Genomic DNA, 13,315 nt, shown 5'->3' on the forward strand with positions numbered 1-13,315 from the left:
TTCCTCCTCTCGGTCCCTATTGTAGCCTCTTATTTATAAAGCCTTATATCCACTTAGAGCCAAGCTTCTTACCCATCTTATGGTGGCCATCCAAGCCAATCTTGGAGCCCAAGCTAGGGCCAACCAAGCCAAAGGATGGAACCAAGATTAATGGCTGGCCAAGCTTGGAGCCCAAGCAAGGTGGCCGGCCACACATTAAAATAAAAGGGTGTTTAAATTTTAAAATATTTTCTTATGTGGAAGCCATGATTTTAAAAGAGAGTTTTTAAATTTTAAAATCTTTCCTTTTATAGTTTTCTACAAAGGATTAAGAAAAAGGTTTGATATCTTTCCTTATTTGTAGTTAAAAGAAATATTTTAATTTTTGATAAAACTTTCCTTTTTTGTAACCATTCACATGTTTTAAAAGAGATATTTTAATTTATAAAATTTTCCTTTTATAACCAACAAGGGATTTAAAAGAGAAATTTTTTATTAAAATTTCTTACCGGAAACAAATAAGGAAGTTTTAATTTTGTGTTTAAAACTTTTCTTGTTTAGAGCACAAGATGGTGGTCGACCATGACAAGCATAAAAGAAAGTTTTAATTTTTTGTTTTAAAACTTTTCTTTTTAGTCATTGGCAAGGAATATAAAGAAGTTTTAATTATGTTTAAAACTTTTTTTTTTGCTAAGACCAAGGATTATAAAAGAGAAGGAGGGGGTGCCTCACCCCATAACACATATTCTATTCTTCTCTTCCAATCCCTTGGTGGCCGGCCCTATTCTTTCTCTTTTCTCCTTTTGTTTGCTCTCTTGGAGGTCGGCGGCATCAAGGTGGGTGATCTCTTGGTGGCCGGTTGCTTAAAGGAGAAGAAGAAGAGAAGGAAGCTCTCTTGTCTAGCATCCCTTGGAGATTAGTTGGTGGCCGGATCTTGGAAGCAAAGGAAGAAGCTTAGGTGGATTTCCTCTTGGAAGATCGTCGCCCACACGACGTCCAAGAGAAGAAGAGGAATACAATAGAAGATCAAGAGGTCTATAAGCTACAAAAGGTATAGCTAGTTATTAGTTTCTGCATCATAACTAGTTCATCTTTGGTATAGATCTTGAAAACTCAAACACAAGAGGTTATCGATTTTAAGTTATCATTTTTGTTATCAATTTTATTTTTCGATTTCATGTTTCGATAATGTGTTTCTATTGAGGTCTCTATAGTTAAATCTAGTTTACTGTAAAAAGTTAAATATCCAATTTCTTTGTGAGGCTTTGTCTAGGAAGTGGTGGATGATCCCATACCCAAGAAGGCCTAGTGGAGTATCCATCCTCCCTTGGTTTTGCGGCCCTCTTCAGAAGTCATTTTCTGAGTGGTTTATGTCTTCCCATTCCAACATTTTTCACCAAAGTATCCCAATATTGGATATTTCACCAAAGTCATTTGTGAGGCTTTGTCTAGGAAGTGGTGGATGATCTAGTTCACTATCTAAGGTCTCGTCAGTGAAACCAGACTTAAATGATCTATACTAAGGAACAGAAGACAATTCCCCAACCATTATGGATACTAGAGCTATAGAGAACACCCAGTCAAGAACTGATTGAAACAAAGAAGTATGAAGTGAGATTGAACAACTTACTGAATGAGAAGACATCGAAAGCTCGAAGATGAAGAAGACAAAGAATGGCGGACGTGAAGTTGCAATTACACGATTAAGGGGTAAAAGCCTCCTCAATTGACCTAATATATCCTCTCTTGATCAACCAAAGCCGTCAGATCTTTGATGTTACATGGACAGATAAATTCTCATCCACCAGATCTAGTGCATGTGTTATATTTGAGAGGTATCTTAAGGTAATCAACTTATGATTTATACTTATTTATTAGATAAATAAAGTTTCACTAATTGATCAGTGCACATTTTCTATATATATATATGATTAATCTTAAACTCATTTACTGAATGACCGTAATATTATTCATAGCATGAGAGAACTTATAATTTGATCATAACTTATGAGCATCTTTACATGTGTAATTATGAATGTATTAAAATAATCTATAGTCGATGAATTGATGAATTCAGACATCATTGATTCTGTGAGACTATAACGAATTATACTCCTTAGTCTAACCAAGTAGTTGTTCATCACTGGCTAAAGACATTGAGATGTTGAGAGTTAAACATAGATGTTAGTTATGGTAACTAGTTCATTTGAGTAACCTGCTATAAAACTTCATATGGTTCTCTACATATATAGATATGTCAATGAAGATCTCATTGTAGTTCGAGTACAAGTTTCCTTCGACTTAAGTTATTCAAGTCACCTTGGTAATGGAATCTTATACTTTAAAATCTTAAGTAAACATCTCCGTAGAGGTGTGGACCCGGGATAATTGGGTATAAGTTGAAGTGCCCGAAGGTGTTTGGATAGCCCATAGAGGTTTCACTATTCCTTACGAAGAGATATATACTCTATGACCACTTATCAGGATTATTACTTAAAAGTCTTTGACCAAATCATCACATGTTAAGAATATTGCACTCTTAGACATGTACAAGTAATTTGAATCCATAGAACGATGAAGTATTTATTGGGTTAGGTGTGACATAGTCAGCCTAGTGGCAACTGACACATAGACTATGTCCTGAACCAAGTGAGTATAAGATGAGTAAAAGGAACGAGACTCACTATAATTGCTAAAAGATTTAGAAGTGATTTTGGAATCAACCGTTTGATTTTTTGATCAATTGGGGATCATGATGTACTACTAGATGTCACTCATGATTGATTTATAATTAATGGTTAATTATGGATGACCAACATAATTGAAAACTTATAAAGTCATACGCACTATGAGTTTATCTTAAAGACTTAAAATAAATTTGAGAATTAGATTCTCAAATCGAGAAAATGATAGAGTTTGGTTGGATCAAATGGAAAGGATAAATATGAAAAGATATTTACCAGAACGAAAGTGCGGATGGGCTATGACTATTGTAGGAGATATGGATTCATTATGGTTTGATAATAAACCAAATGAGGTTTGGTTTAGTTATAAAACAACTTGGTTTAATAATAAACTAAAAGAGTTTGATTTAATTATGAACTAAGATAATTTGATTTTGAGCCAAACTTAATCTTAATGGTAATGGATAGGGTTGACTTTGTTTATTTGGTTTGGGAGATAGATTTGCTTCTCAAGTTATGTAAAGGTATATAAATATCCCTCTATGAGAAGAAAAGAGTAGTGATTTTATTTTTTAAGAGACAACTCTAATTTGATTAGGACTTCTTTTTATCCTCTTCTCCCTCTCTTTAGCCGTCACCCAAGCTCTTGCTGTCCAAGAGTTACCGTCGGCCATCTCCAGCCACCGAATTCGGTGCCGATGAATTCAGTGCCGGCGACTTTGGTGCCGACAAATTCAATGTCGATAATTTTGGTGTCGCACCATCCACCAAAGCATGTCGTAGAAGTTCTCTCGAATTGCTTCATCTTCACGCTTGCCTAGTACTGATCGAAGACAAACGACTCATGGCTACGTGAAGTTGTCTCAATGACAACTCGATGTGGATACAAGTAAAGGCAAACTCTGGCCCCCAGGGCGTAGCGCAGACGGTGGGTGCATGATATATCTTGTGTAATAGTCAGAGGTCGATTCTCAAGAACTGACGACCTGAGGTTTACCCCGTCATGCGCCTATGACCTGTGTACCTGCATGAACCTCCCTCTATATCCGTGGGGCCGACACTAGGGAAGTCGCTAAAGTAGCGAAAAAAATAAATAGAGGCTAACTTTGTTGAGTTGCTAGTTGATGTCCTTTCTACTTGACATCATTCATCAAATATACCTAGACTAAAAGTTATTTTATAAATTTTATTTTATAATCATATATGCATCATATGTATCGTGATTTGTATGGTGCATATATTATAATAATTAAAAATTATTATTTTATCTTTCATTATATATATTTATAAAATATATTTTAGCACTCTGTACATTACCTAATCTAACGGAATACAATATAATTTACTTGTGTTGATAAACATTAAAATATTTTTTAAAAAATTTTGTAGTTACGAATCATGACGGTTACAATAATACTAAAATAAAGATAAATTAGAAAATAAAAATGAATTAAAACGCCTTTTGATTTTTGTCCGGACCTAATTAATAAATTAAGATTTTTTTTATATATAAAAAGCCCCGTTAATGGATTTGGGGGCAACCGTCGGGGATGTAGCCGCCGGCGACGGTGGGGCAACTGGCGAGCGGGCAGTGGTCGTCGACAACACCTCCCCACCAGTTGACGGCGTAGATGTTGTAGTTGCCCAGCGCGAAGAAGGCCAGCACCGCCATGAAGCTGGTACCGGCGTCCATGCCCGCCGAAAGGACGTAGGCGTAGCGGCCCCACCAGTGCTTGTAGCGCTTAAAGACCCAGTAGTTGACGAGGAAGCCGACGATGAACCAGGAGTTGTAGTTGACGGCGTGCGCCGGCGGCATCATTCCGCAGGCGCCGAAGATGACCGGGAAGGAGATGAGCGGGATCCACTTCTTGTCGGGGTAGAGGCGGTGGAGGAGGTAGACGGGGACGGGGGCGAGGAGGCCGACGAGGAAGAAGATGTTGAGCGCGCGGTAGTGCCCCCGTGGCCCGAACATGCGGGCGGGGCCCACGACGCCCCAGATGATGGAGGCGGAGAAGAAGACGTCGTCGCCGGGGCACGTCCAGGGCGAGTCCGGCGGCAGCAAGTCGACGTTGCAGATGTTGGGCACGCCGGTGAGCAGCCACCACGCCGTGCCGAAGTAGGCCCCGTTCGCGATCAACGTCCCCACCAGCTGAAAACAGAGCAAAGTCAACGCGTACTCCTCCTCGAATTTACTTCCCGCGAACAATCACTTACCTGAGCGAGGAACATTGACTTGGGAGGGATCTTCATGTAGTAGCCGAGCTTGAAATCACTCAGGAAAGTCAACGCCTGAAGCATGCTTATGTAGCCGTAGGTCTTGAACACCACGTTGGCCAATGGCTTCCCCGGGAGAATGTAACCGATCACCATCTCTGTAATGATGTTGAGCGCCGGCATCTGCAAATTGGACAGAGAGATTTTTCATACGAATTCTTGGAGAAAGATCGAGGAATCGAGTTGTTACCGTGTTGGTGGTGGCTGAGATGACTCCGACTGGCAAGGTGAAGAAGACGGCCATGAGCATGGCCAAGAAGATTCCCCAGTACGGGAGCTGGAGGGCGCCGCCGAAGCCCTCGCAGGCGAAGATGGAGAGGCCGGTGACGAGGAGGAGGACGAGGTAGAACCACCACTGCGGCACCGCGTCGTAGTTGGTCTTCATGATCCTGCCGTGGACGTCGAGGAACTTCTCGTTGACCTTGGCCGTGGCCTGGCGCCAGAGTCTGAATATGTTTTTCCCTTCGAAGAGGAAGACGTGGGAGATGGTGGAGGTGAGGGCGGCGAAGCCGAGGCCATAGGAGACGGCGAAGAAGATGCTGAGGTAGATCTCGCTGTAGTTGTTGTATTTTTGGATGTCGAGGGAGAAGGTGGAGGAGTCGATGATGCGGTCGAGGTCGTAGTGCTTGCCGGAGGCGTCGAAGAGGCGGGAGGTTAAGAAGGTGAAGCGGCGGGCGTCGTAGATGTTCAGCCAGTAGGCGGCGGGGACGAGGACGTAGATGAGGGCGAGGTAACCGGCGAGGACGTTGAAGAGGACGAAGGGAGGGGCGGCCATGGGGCTTCCGAGGAAGGCGGTGACGGCGGCCCAGTCGAAGGCGATGGCACCGAGACCGAGGCCGTTTAGGCCGGAGCCGAACTGGTGGGCGACGATCGAGTCCTTCCAGATCCAGCAGATGAAGGACAGGGAGCCGATGGTGGGGAAGAGATAATTCGGGATGATGTAGTAGACGAAGCTACAGGCGGAGACGATGAGGAAGAACTGGAAGCGGGAGACGCCGCCCTTCGGCCGCCGCTCGTCCTCGTTCAATGCTCTGTTTCCGGCGACAGCAAGTCTCAGTAAAACTATTCAAGTTAACCCACATAATTTAATAGTTTACTTTTACATTCTCGTTTTCAGAAAGGTCAAAAAAAGAATTAATTCAGTTAACCCCTCATAGTTTAGAAAACTACTTTTTAGTTTCCATACAATAATTTTTTTTTTAAACTATATACCTGAAAAGAGAAACTTGAATAAGGTTCGCTGGCCACCACATATAAGGAGAATCCACCAAGTATTTTCGGTATAATCCAGCCCATCCATAACCTAGCAACTAAATTTACAAAAAAAAAAACTAATAATAATAATTAAAATCATAAACTTATATAAAATTTTTGGATAAAAATTCCATCATTTATATTTTCGTCCATCACATTTATGATTAAAGTCACATGGACGACCTACTCAAAATACTTTTATACTATTTAATTATTCAATTATAGAAGCTAACATCTATCCGTTATAGAAATTAGCTACTTGCTTTCTATATGTAGAAGCTAATTGTTAGCTTTTACAACATGACTTAATATCATTTTACTTATTTTGAGTGGCAACTTGGTTAAAACATAATTTCAAAGAGCAAAAATAAATTATTGGAAGTTAACATTTAGTTTCAAATGAATATTATCTTATCACTTTATCACGATTGATGTGTAGAAATTAAGAGAGACAGATGAAGTGAATATAATTATCTTTTAGCGCCTTTTATATAACCTAAGAATAGATTATAAGAGAAGCCTGTGATAAATATAATTATCTTTTATTATAATTTCATGTGCTTAATCTACGGATATTTTAGGGATAAAATTATGAAGGAGACCTTAATTTGACTGTTCTTAGAGAGAGGGACGACATTTTGATTTTCAAAAAAAAAAATATTTTTCAAAACTCGCAAACCGAAAAAGTCATCACCTGAGTTGTCTGAACGAGCAGCAGGGCGGCCATGACGTTGAGTCCGCGGTGGTAGAACGCCTTGACGATGGTCAAGATATTGACGGCGTAGACCGTTCCGGTGCCGGAGCTGGCGAGGATGGTGATGAGCACGTGCTCCTTCATGGTGAACGGCCCCGGGTTGAGGGAGAACCCCCACCTGGTGAACGGCAGCCTGACGACCGTCGCCGGCAGCGTGCGGGCCATCCACCGCCCGATCGGCAGCGCCACGATCTGGACGCACACCGACGAGATCGACAGCTGGTTCGTGCGGTACCCGAAGAACTGGTTCAAAAACGACAACAGGACGCACGAGATGACGCCCAGCACCCACGTGCGGAACGTCATGCACGGCTCCGACGGGTCGTCGGCCGTCGACACCGTCAGCCGCACCTGCTCAATCGGACAATCGTCCACTTTTTCTTCTATCAATTTCAATATCATTAATATCAAACAAAACACAATTAATTATAATTAATTTAAATATTATTATTAATAATAATATAATCTTAAAAAATTTATACCAATCTTTGAATCCAAACATGGATCACCCTCCTCATTCGAAGCCGCCATTGCAAAAGCTTTTCTTTGTGCTTCTTCTCCTTTTGGATTATAAACAAGGAAAATATGGTAAAATGGATTGATTATTTATAGGAGATTTTAGTTCTAAATTGTTCAATTTGCGTTCAATTTGCTTGATCTGGACGAGATTACGGGTACGTAATTAAATATAATTAATGAAATATTTTTTTTAAAAGAAATAATTTTTTTTTTTATTATAAAAATGAACAGTTGACTAATTCATATGGATATTTATTCCTTAGCTAAAGAATAGGAGAGGTTATAATGTCAATGCATTTACTATTATTTATTAGGAATTATCCTAAATGTATTAATTTTTTTTTTATTTTATGGGAATAATTATATGCATTTTTAGTAGAGAATATATATAGAAATTATGGGTGAGCAATAGTTGGATTTAATCTAATTTTTATTTTGTTCAAATAAATGCCAATTTTAAAACTATTAAATAAAAAATAACAATAGACTATTTTATTATTAGCTATTAATTTAAACGATCGTTGACGAGGAAAAAAAATAAATTATTTCAGTTTTTGACGAAATTAATCAATATTCTAGCAGTTTATTTTATATTCAATTTTATTTAAATAGTTCATAAATTTTAATTATTAATTATTGATTACCCTAATAATAATGAATTATTAGCGATTTGCCGAGAGGCATTTGTCAAAAGAGTAAGAGCTTTCCAAATTTGAAATGAGTATTAAATATATTAAAAAAGAATTTAGTCGACACTGAGTTTAATTTTATATTATAAAATTTAATATAAGCCATCTGTTAATTGTAAATAGAATCATACTTCCAAAATTCAGTACTGCTATCAATTAGCTTGCATTAAACACACTTTTTATACCTATATTTAATTATGAACTATACAAGTCTTTTTATATAATGTAAAATTTGTTGGAAATTCATTTGGTAATGAGATTTAATTAGCCAGATCCATTAGCAACTCACAGTATTTTAAATTATAAATTATCTCAAATTTAGCATTTACAAAATCAATATTTTTAAAAACAAAATTGGTAAAATTCAAATAAATTTTAATTTTAAAAAAAATAATTTGATATTTTTTTAAAAAAAAAATTGTTTATAAAATCAATTTGGTGTTATTTATCAGGTTTATTTATATGATCAGATAATTAAAAAAACCTTTAATTAAAAAGTATTTTTTCCATTAATTAAGATGATTTAGATGAAAATTTATTCATTAATTATTCAAAAAAAATTAAATATAAGCAATAGTGTGACAAGTAATTTAATGAATTACAAACTTATCAAATTTACATTTTTTTTAGAAAATCACAATCTTGGCATAATTTTAATTATTAGATGTTGTTAATATAATTAAAGGTGTTAACTGGCTGCTCCATTTGCCAATAGAGTAACTTTGTGTATTATTATGCATTATGGATTTTTAAAACAATTGCAATAATCATTAAAATAGAAAAAAAATATTTATAAGTGAACATTAAAAACAGAAAGTGAACATTAAAATATTTGCAAATTGAAAGGACAAACATAATTTTCTCTTGACTTTTCATGTCAATAACAGAAAGTGAACATTAAAAAACTTAAATTACATTAATAAATAATTCATTGAAGCATGAAAATGCCAAACGAAACAGAATTGCAGTGCTTGATGACTTGACATGCTAAAGCTTAGTATCTAAATCATCTAATCCAAGTAACATTGAGAACAAATAGGACATCAAGAACCCATGGACCATGTAAAAGCAATGGCCAGTAAATTCCCACATTTCAGTGGCAAAAGGCTTATCCATATGTCTGGAGAAGGCAACCCCAAATTCAATATGGATTTTGAAAATTTTCCCTGCAAGCAACATAAGCTACAACAGATCTAACCAGTGTTATTTTATCTAGAGAAACAAACTACCAGTAATGATTTAATTATAGGAAGCTGCTGCAATATAAAAATGTGCTACAATTGACTAGTGCAAAAGTAGCGCCTTAGAGGTTGTTCTAGTTCAAGCTTTCTAGATATTATACAGGTACCTCACATAACATGAAACTACATATCTAAAAGCAAACACCTCGTTCTAGTTCAAACTGCTAGATGTTACATGTGTATCATAGAAAGCTACATAATAGACTAACCACAAGAATCCTTATAGAAAGACTTCAGAGTTAAGCTAAATGCCTATGGCATCATATGATATCCAGGAACTAGGGCAACCTGATTGTGTCATCTAGCGATGTATCGCACTGCCTCTTTTCCTATCTTCCATATGGATGGTATCGACCTGCACTACGGCCATAGCTTGCGTTGCTACCGTAGAATCCACCCGAGCCGTAGCCAGCACCTGGTGACTCATAACCACCACTGTAGGTAGAACCACTATAACCCCCAGCTTCTCGGCCATAGCCACCAAAGCTACTTCCACTGTGACCCCCACCATGCCCACCATAAAAACCAAGACGGCTAGAATAACCATGATAATTCTCTAAGCGTCGTGAGAAACCGCCATATCCACTGTCATATTGACTACCAATACCTGCATAACCACCATATCCGCCAGGTCTAGGATCAAATCCTCCAGGTGTCCTATACAGAGGAGAACCGTATGAGCCACCTGCAAAACCACTATAGTTGCCGTATCCGCTAAAACTATCACCAAAGTGCCTCGTCCTAGGTTCACTACCAAATGCAGATGTTGGGTTGAAGGAGTTCTTTGGTTCAGCCTTCTTGATCTCCACCTACAACAAAGCAAGAACATCAACCTAATCCCAGCATGCCAAACAGCTACAGAAGATTCTAACACTAGCATATCTTTTATCCCCCAAATCAAGAAAATCTAAGCCTAAGTTCTAAAAAGTAAACAAAGAAGAAAAAAATTGAATAGACTAGTAAAAGGCATGAAATCATTTTTCATGTCCACGAACACTCCGGTGCATGTATTGTTTGATGTTCCGGGTCCATGACATTGCAAGCTCACCTGACTACCAGCTAGATCAATCATATTTCCGTTTTTAGCTAGCAAATCATCTACAACTTTTTCTGACTCAAATGTTACAAAACCAAAGCCTCTAGAACGGTTGGTTGCATGGTCACGAATGATTTCATGATTATCCACCTTCCCAAACTGAGAGAAAAAGTCCTTGAGTTCATCTGCAAATCAGCAAAAAGGAAATATTGAAGATAATTTCTCGGAAAAAGAAATCACAAATGGTTGTTAACTAAACACAAAATACCTTCTGTGAAACTCAAAGATATCCCACCAACAAATATCTTCCGTGTTTTGAAATCCTTCAGAGGAGCAGCTCCTTTGGGTATTGTTCGTTTAATTTCAACCTGCAAAATACCATAACAAAAGCAATTGAAAGGGCATCCAAGAAGAGAAAAAATAAAATTTCTTTACATGCTTTGGATAAGAGAGCAGGATAAACCGTTGCAAAAGGCATGATAAGGTACTGAGAAAACATTAGCATTTGAGAGTAAGATAAAAAATTCCTTAAAATAGAAAAAAAATTCTTAAAGAAACTTGTATGAAACCTTGAATTTCATACCAATTAGATCCTGAACTAAAACCAACACAAAATTAATAACAAGCTCTGGACTGGTCGCTGGTAGTCATTCTAGTAAACAATCCGACACCATGAAACCGATCAGAGTTTACAAATATGATCACAATGACATTTCTGTGTTTTCAGGATAAGTCATCCCAACATATCAAAACATAATCTGAATGAGCATAGCTATCAGAAAGTACCTTAATTTATCATTAATATAAATTAGCTGATGCATGCTATGTTTTGCATGCGATAAAAAAAATAAACAACCAAACAAGGGTAAAACCCTTTGACAAGGAATGAATAGAGCATTAATCAATTCGGTAATTTAAACTTTCAGTGTAGAAATAATCAAACATCAAATACTTCATACCAGAAACCCATACAAGAAAAGTCAAATCAAATAAGGTGAATTATCTAGACAGTAAAATAGACTCACCGTCTTCCCGTTGATAATATGTGTATCTTCAATGACTTTGTCAACAACAGAAGGATTATCAAAAGTGATAAATCCAAAGCCTCTAGGTCTATTTGTGCTGCGGTCTTTCATTATAACTTTATCAACAATCTTTCCGTACCTTGCAAAATGCTTCTCAAATGTTGCTGTTGGACACCAGCATACAATAAATCTTATTAATAAAATGAAAAAAAAAAATATTATAGCTCATGAAACTAAGTTACATGAAAAGCATATAAATATGCAAAAAAAAATGCAGACAATGACTATAGAACTCTTCAGCTGTGGTGCAAGCATGTTGTGAAAAGAAATAATGAACGATTGTATGAAAATACTTGGGCAATTGAACTGCATGTACCTTTAACATTAGTTAATTTAAAAGTAAACAGAGGCCCCACTTGTCAAAACTCAAAAAGAATGTAATTCCACTAAATCTAGCATCATTTTTAATCTTTTAATGAATTCCGATACACGTTTCAAAAACAAATAATTTTGCTTGAATTTTCAATTGCAAAACCAATATATACATAGTCTTTAACAGCCAAATATTTAGATTGTTTCACTACAACTGTACATGTGCAGTTTTGTTAGCCAGTAGCCACATAATCAGCATCTGGATTAACTCTATCAATTATAAACTATTAACTTATGTTCATGTATTTCCAACCATACAGACAAGGTCATCAAACCTCCCAACCGAGTAAGAGAATATGAAAATTTGTACATGTGCTAGGGTTAAACGGGTATAAATGGTTTTGAAAAATCCAGCTAGATTATTTGGAAGAAAACATCAATTTAGATTCGTCAAAGTCTGAGTTAGGCTTAGCCTTTTTGAAAAGGAAGGTGAGAACTGAGAAAGTCTTCCAGGTACATGTAATACTTCCTCTTGCTCAAAAGAAATTTCTTACAACAATTTTGCCGGAAGGATAACTAAATTTCAGCCCACTGTGAATAACTACCGAAACTATAAATTAAGTTTATTTGTGAAGGATCAATCCTCCCCGATTTGTACAAAGATGACAATAACAGTAGCAATATGTACACGAATAATCTGCATTTAACCTGCTTGAACTTGTATTCTAGGCAAACAAAGATCAAGGAAAGACCACCATAAATTTAGTTCATCAAACAAAAAGTTAATTTTAGACATGTCGTAACACATTCATATCAGAAAACCAACGAATACGCCGCGATCAATAAAAGCAGCGCAGTATACATGCAAGTAAGCCTCCAGCATGAATTTTCAAGCTAAAACAGATAGAAAAAAAATAAACGACAAGATATCTAACCCATGTTCGTATCCTTGGCAAGCCCGCCGACGAAGATCTTCCTGCATCCAACGGAAAGGGCAAAACTTGTAAATTGCGAGTTTGACAGTAAATCTTACAGAACACGAACGCGCAAACGAGATAGTAAGGGAGACTCACGCGGGGCTCGCTCCGTCGTGCTCTTGCATCCTCGATCCCATGCCGATTGTCGACTCTAGGGTTTCACGAGGGCGATGCGTCGCAATGCAACCAACTCCTTGACAGTCACGGCTCAAATGATAATGTAAGGGCAATGGGTTATTATATAGTTTTTTATATAGACACGTGGTCAATCCGGGAAATTGAACTAATCAAAAAAATTTTAATCAATCGAAATTAAATAAATTAAATCGATATGAAATTAATTACTAATAGTTTTTTTTTAAAAAAATAAGAATTTAGATTTTTTTTTTAAAAAATAAGAATTTAGATTTTTTTTAATAAAAACTTAATCTGTTTAATAGAAAATTTAAAATTTTCAATATTTTTTATTCTTTTCTTATTTAATTAAAAATAATAATTTAATTGATTTAAC

At 36.9% G+C, this 13,315-nt stretch overlaps 2 protein-coding genes across 2 annotated transcripts; both read right to left on the reverse strand.

Moving 5' to 3' along the window:
* Window positions 1–4,138: 4,138 nt before the first annotated feature.
* On the reverse strand, window positions 4,139–7,476 carry LOC121990743 (oligopeptide transporter 5-like). Its single transcript, XM_042544822.1, has 6 exons — window positions 7,428–7,476; window positions 6,886–7,328; window positions 6,150–6,247; window positions 5,128–5,968; window positions 4,878–5,060; window positions 4,139–4,812 (listed from the first exon to the last, which is right to left on the reverse strand). The coding sequence occupies exons 1-6, from the start codon at window positions 7,474–7,476 to the stop codon at window positions 4,186–4,188; spliced, it is 2,241 nt and encodes a 746-aa protein (XP_042400756.1). The 3' UTR covers window positions 4,139–4,185.
* A 1,909-nt stretch (window positions 7,477–9,385) lies between these two features.
* On the reverse strand, window positions 9,386–13,022 carry LOC121991921 (heterogeneous nuclear ribonucleoprotein 1-like). Its single transcript, XM_042546006.1, has 6 exons — window positions 12,901–13,022; window positions 12,763–12,803; window positions 11,456–11,619; window positions 10,699–10,798; window positions 10,443–10,615; window positions 9,386–10,203 (listed from the first exon to the last, which is right to left on the reverse strand). The coding sequence occupies exons 1-6, from the start codon at window positions 12,939–12,941 to the stop codon at window positions 9,724–9,726; spliced, it is 999 nt and encodes a 332-aa protein (XP_042401940.1). The 5' UTR covers window positions 12,942–13,022; the 3' UTR covers window positions 9,386–9,723.
* Window positions 13,023–13,315: the final 293 nt, after the last annotated feature.

This window comes from Zingiber officinale, chromosome 6B, assembly GCF_018446385.1.
Source record: "Zingiber officinale cultivar Zhangliang chromosome 6B, Zo_v1.1, whole genome shotgun sequence".
Taxonomy (NCBI): Eukaryota; Viridiplantae; Streptophyta; class Magnoliopsida; order Zingiberales; family Zingiberaceae; genus Zingiber; species Zingiber officinale.

What these genes read in the sequence shown, in the direction of transcription:
- LOC121990743 (XM_042544822.1), bottom strand. Translation starts at nt 7,476, where the DNA reads ATGGCGGCTTCGAATGAGGAGGGTGATCCATGTTTGGATTCAAAGATT. An exon ending in ATGTTTGGATTCAAAGATTG is followed by an intron (nt 7,329 to 7,427) that starts GTATAAATTTTT and finishes TGAAATTGATAG; the next exon opens with AAGAAAAAGTGGACGATTGT. An exon ending in TCTCAGCCACCACCAACACG is followed by an intron (nt 5,061 to 5,127) that starts GTAACAACTCGA and finishes TCCAATTTGCAG; the next exon opens with ATGCCGGCGCTCAACATCAT.
- LOC121991921 (XM_042546006.1), bottom strand. Translation starts at nt 12,941, where the DNA reads ATGGGATCGAGGATGCAAGAGCACGACGGAGCGAGCCCCGC. An exon ending in CACGACGGAGCGAGCCCCGC is followed by an intron (nt 12,804 to 12,900) that starts GTGAGTCTCCCT and finishes CGTTGGATGCAG; the next exon opens with GAAGATCTTCGTCGGCGGGC. An exon ending in ATCTTTGAGTTTCACAGAAG is followed by an intron (nt 10,616 to 10,698) that starts GTATTTTGTGTT and finishes GCTGATTTGCAG; the next exon opens with ATGAACTCAAGGACTTTTTC.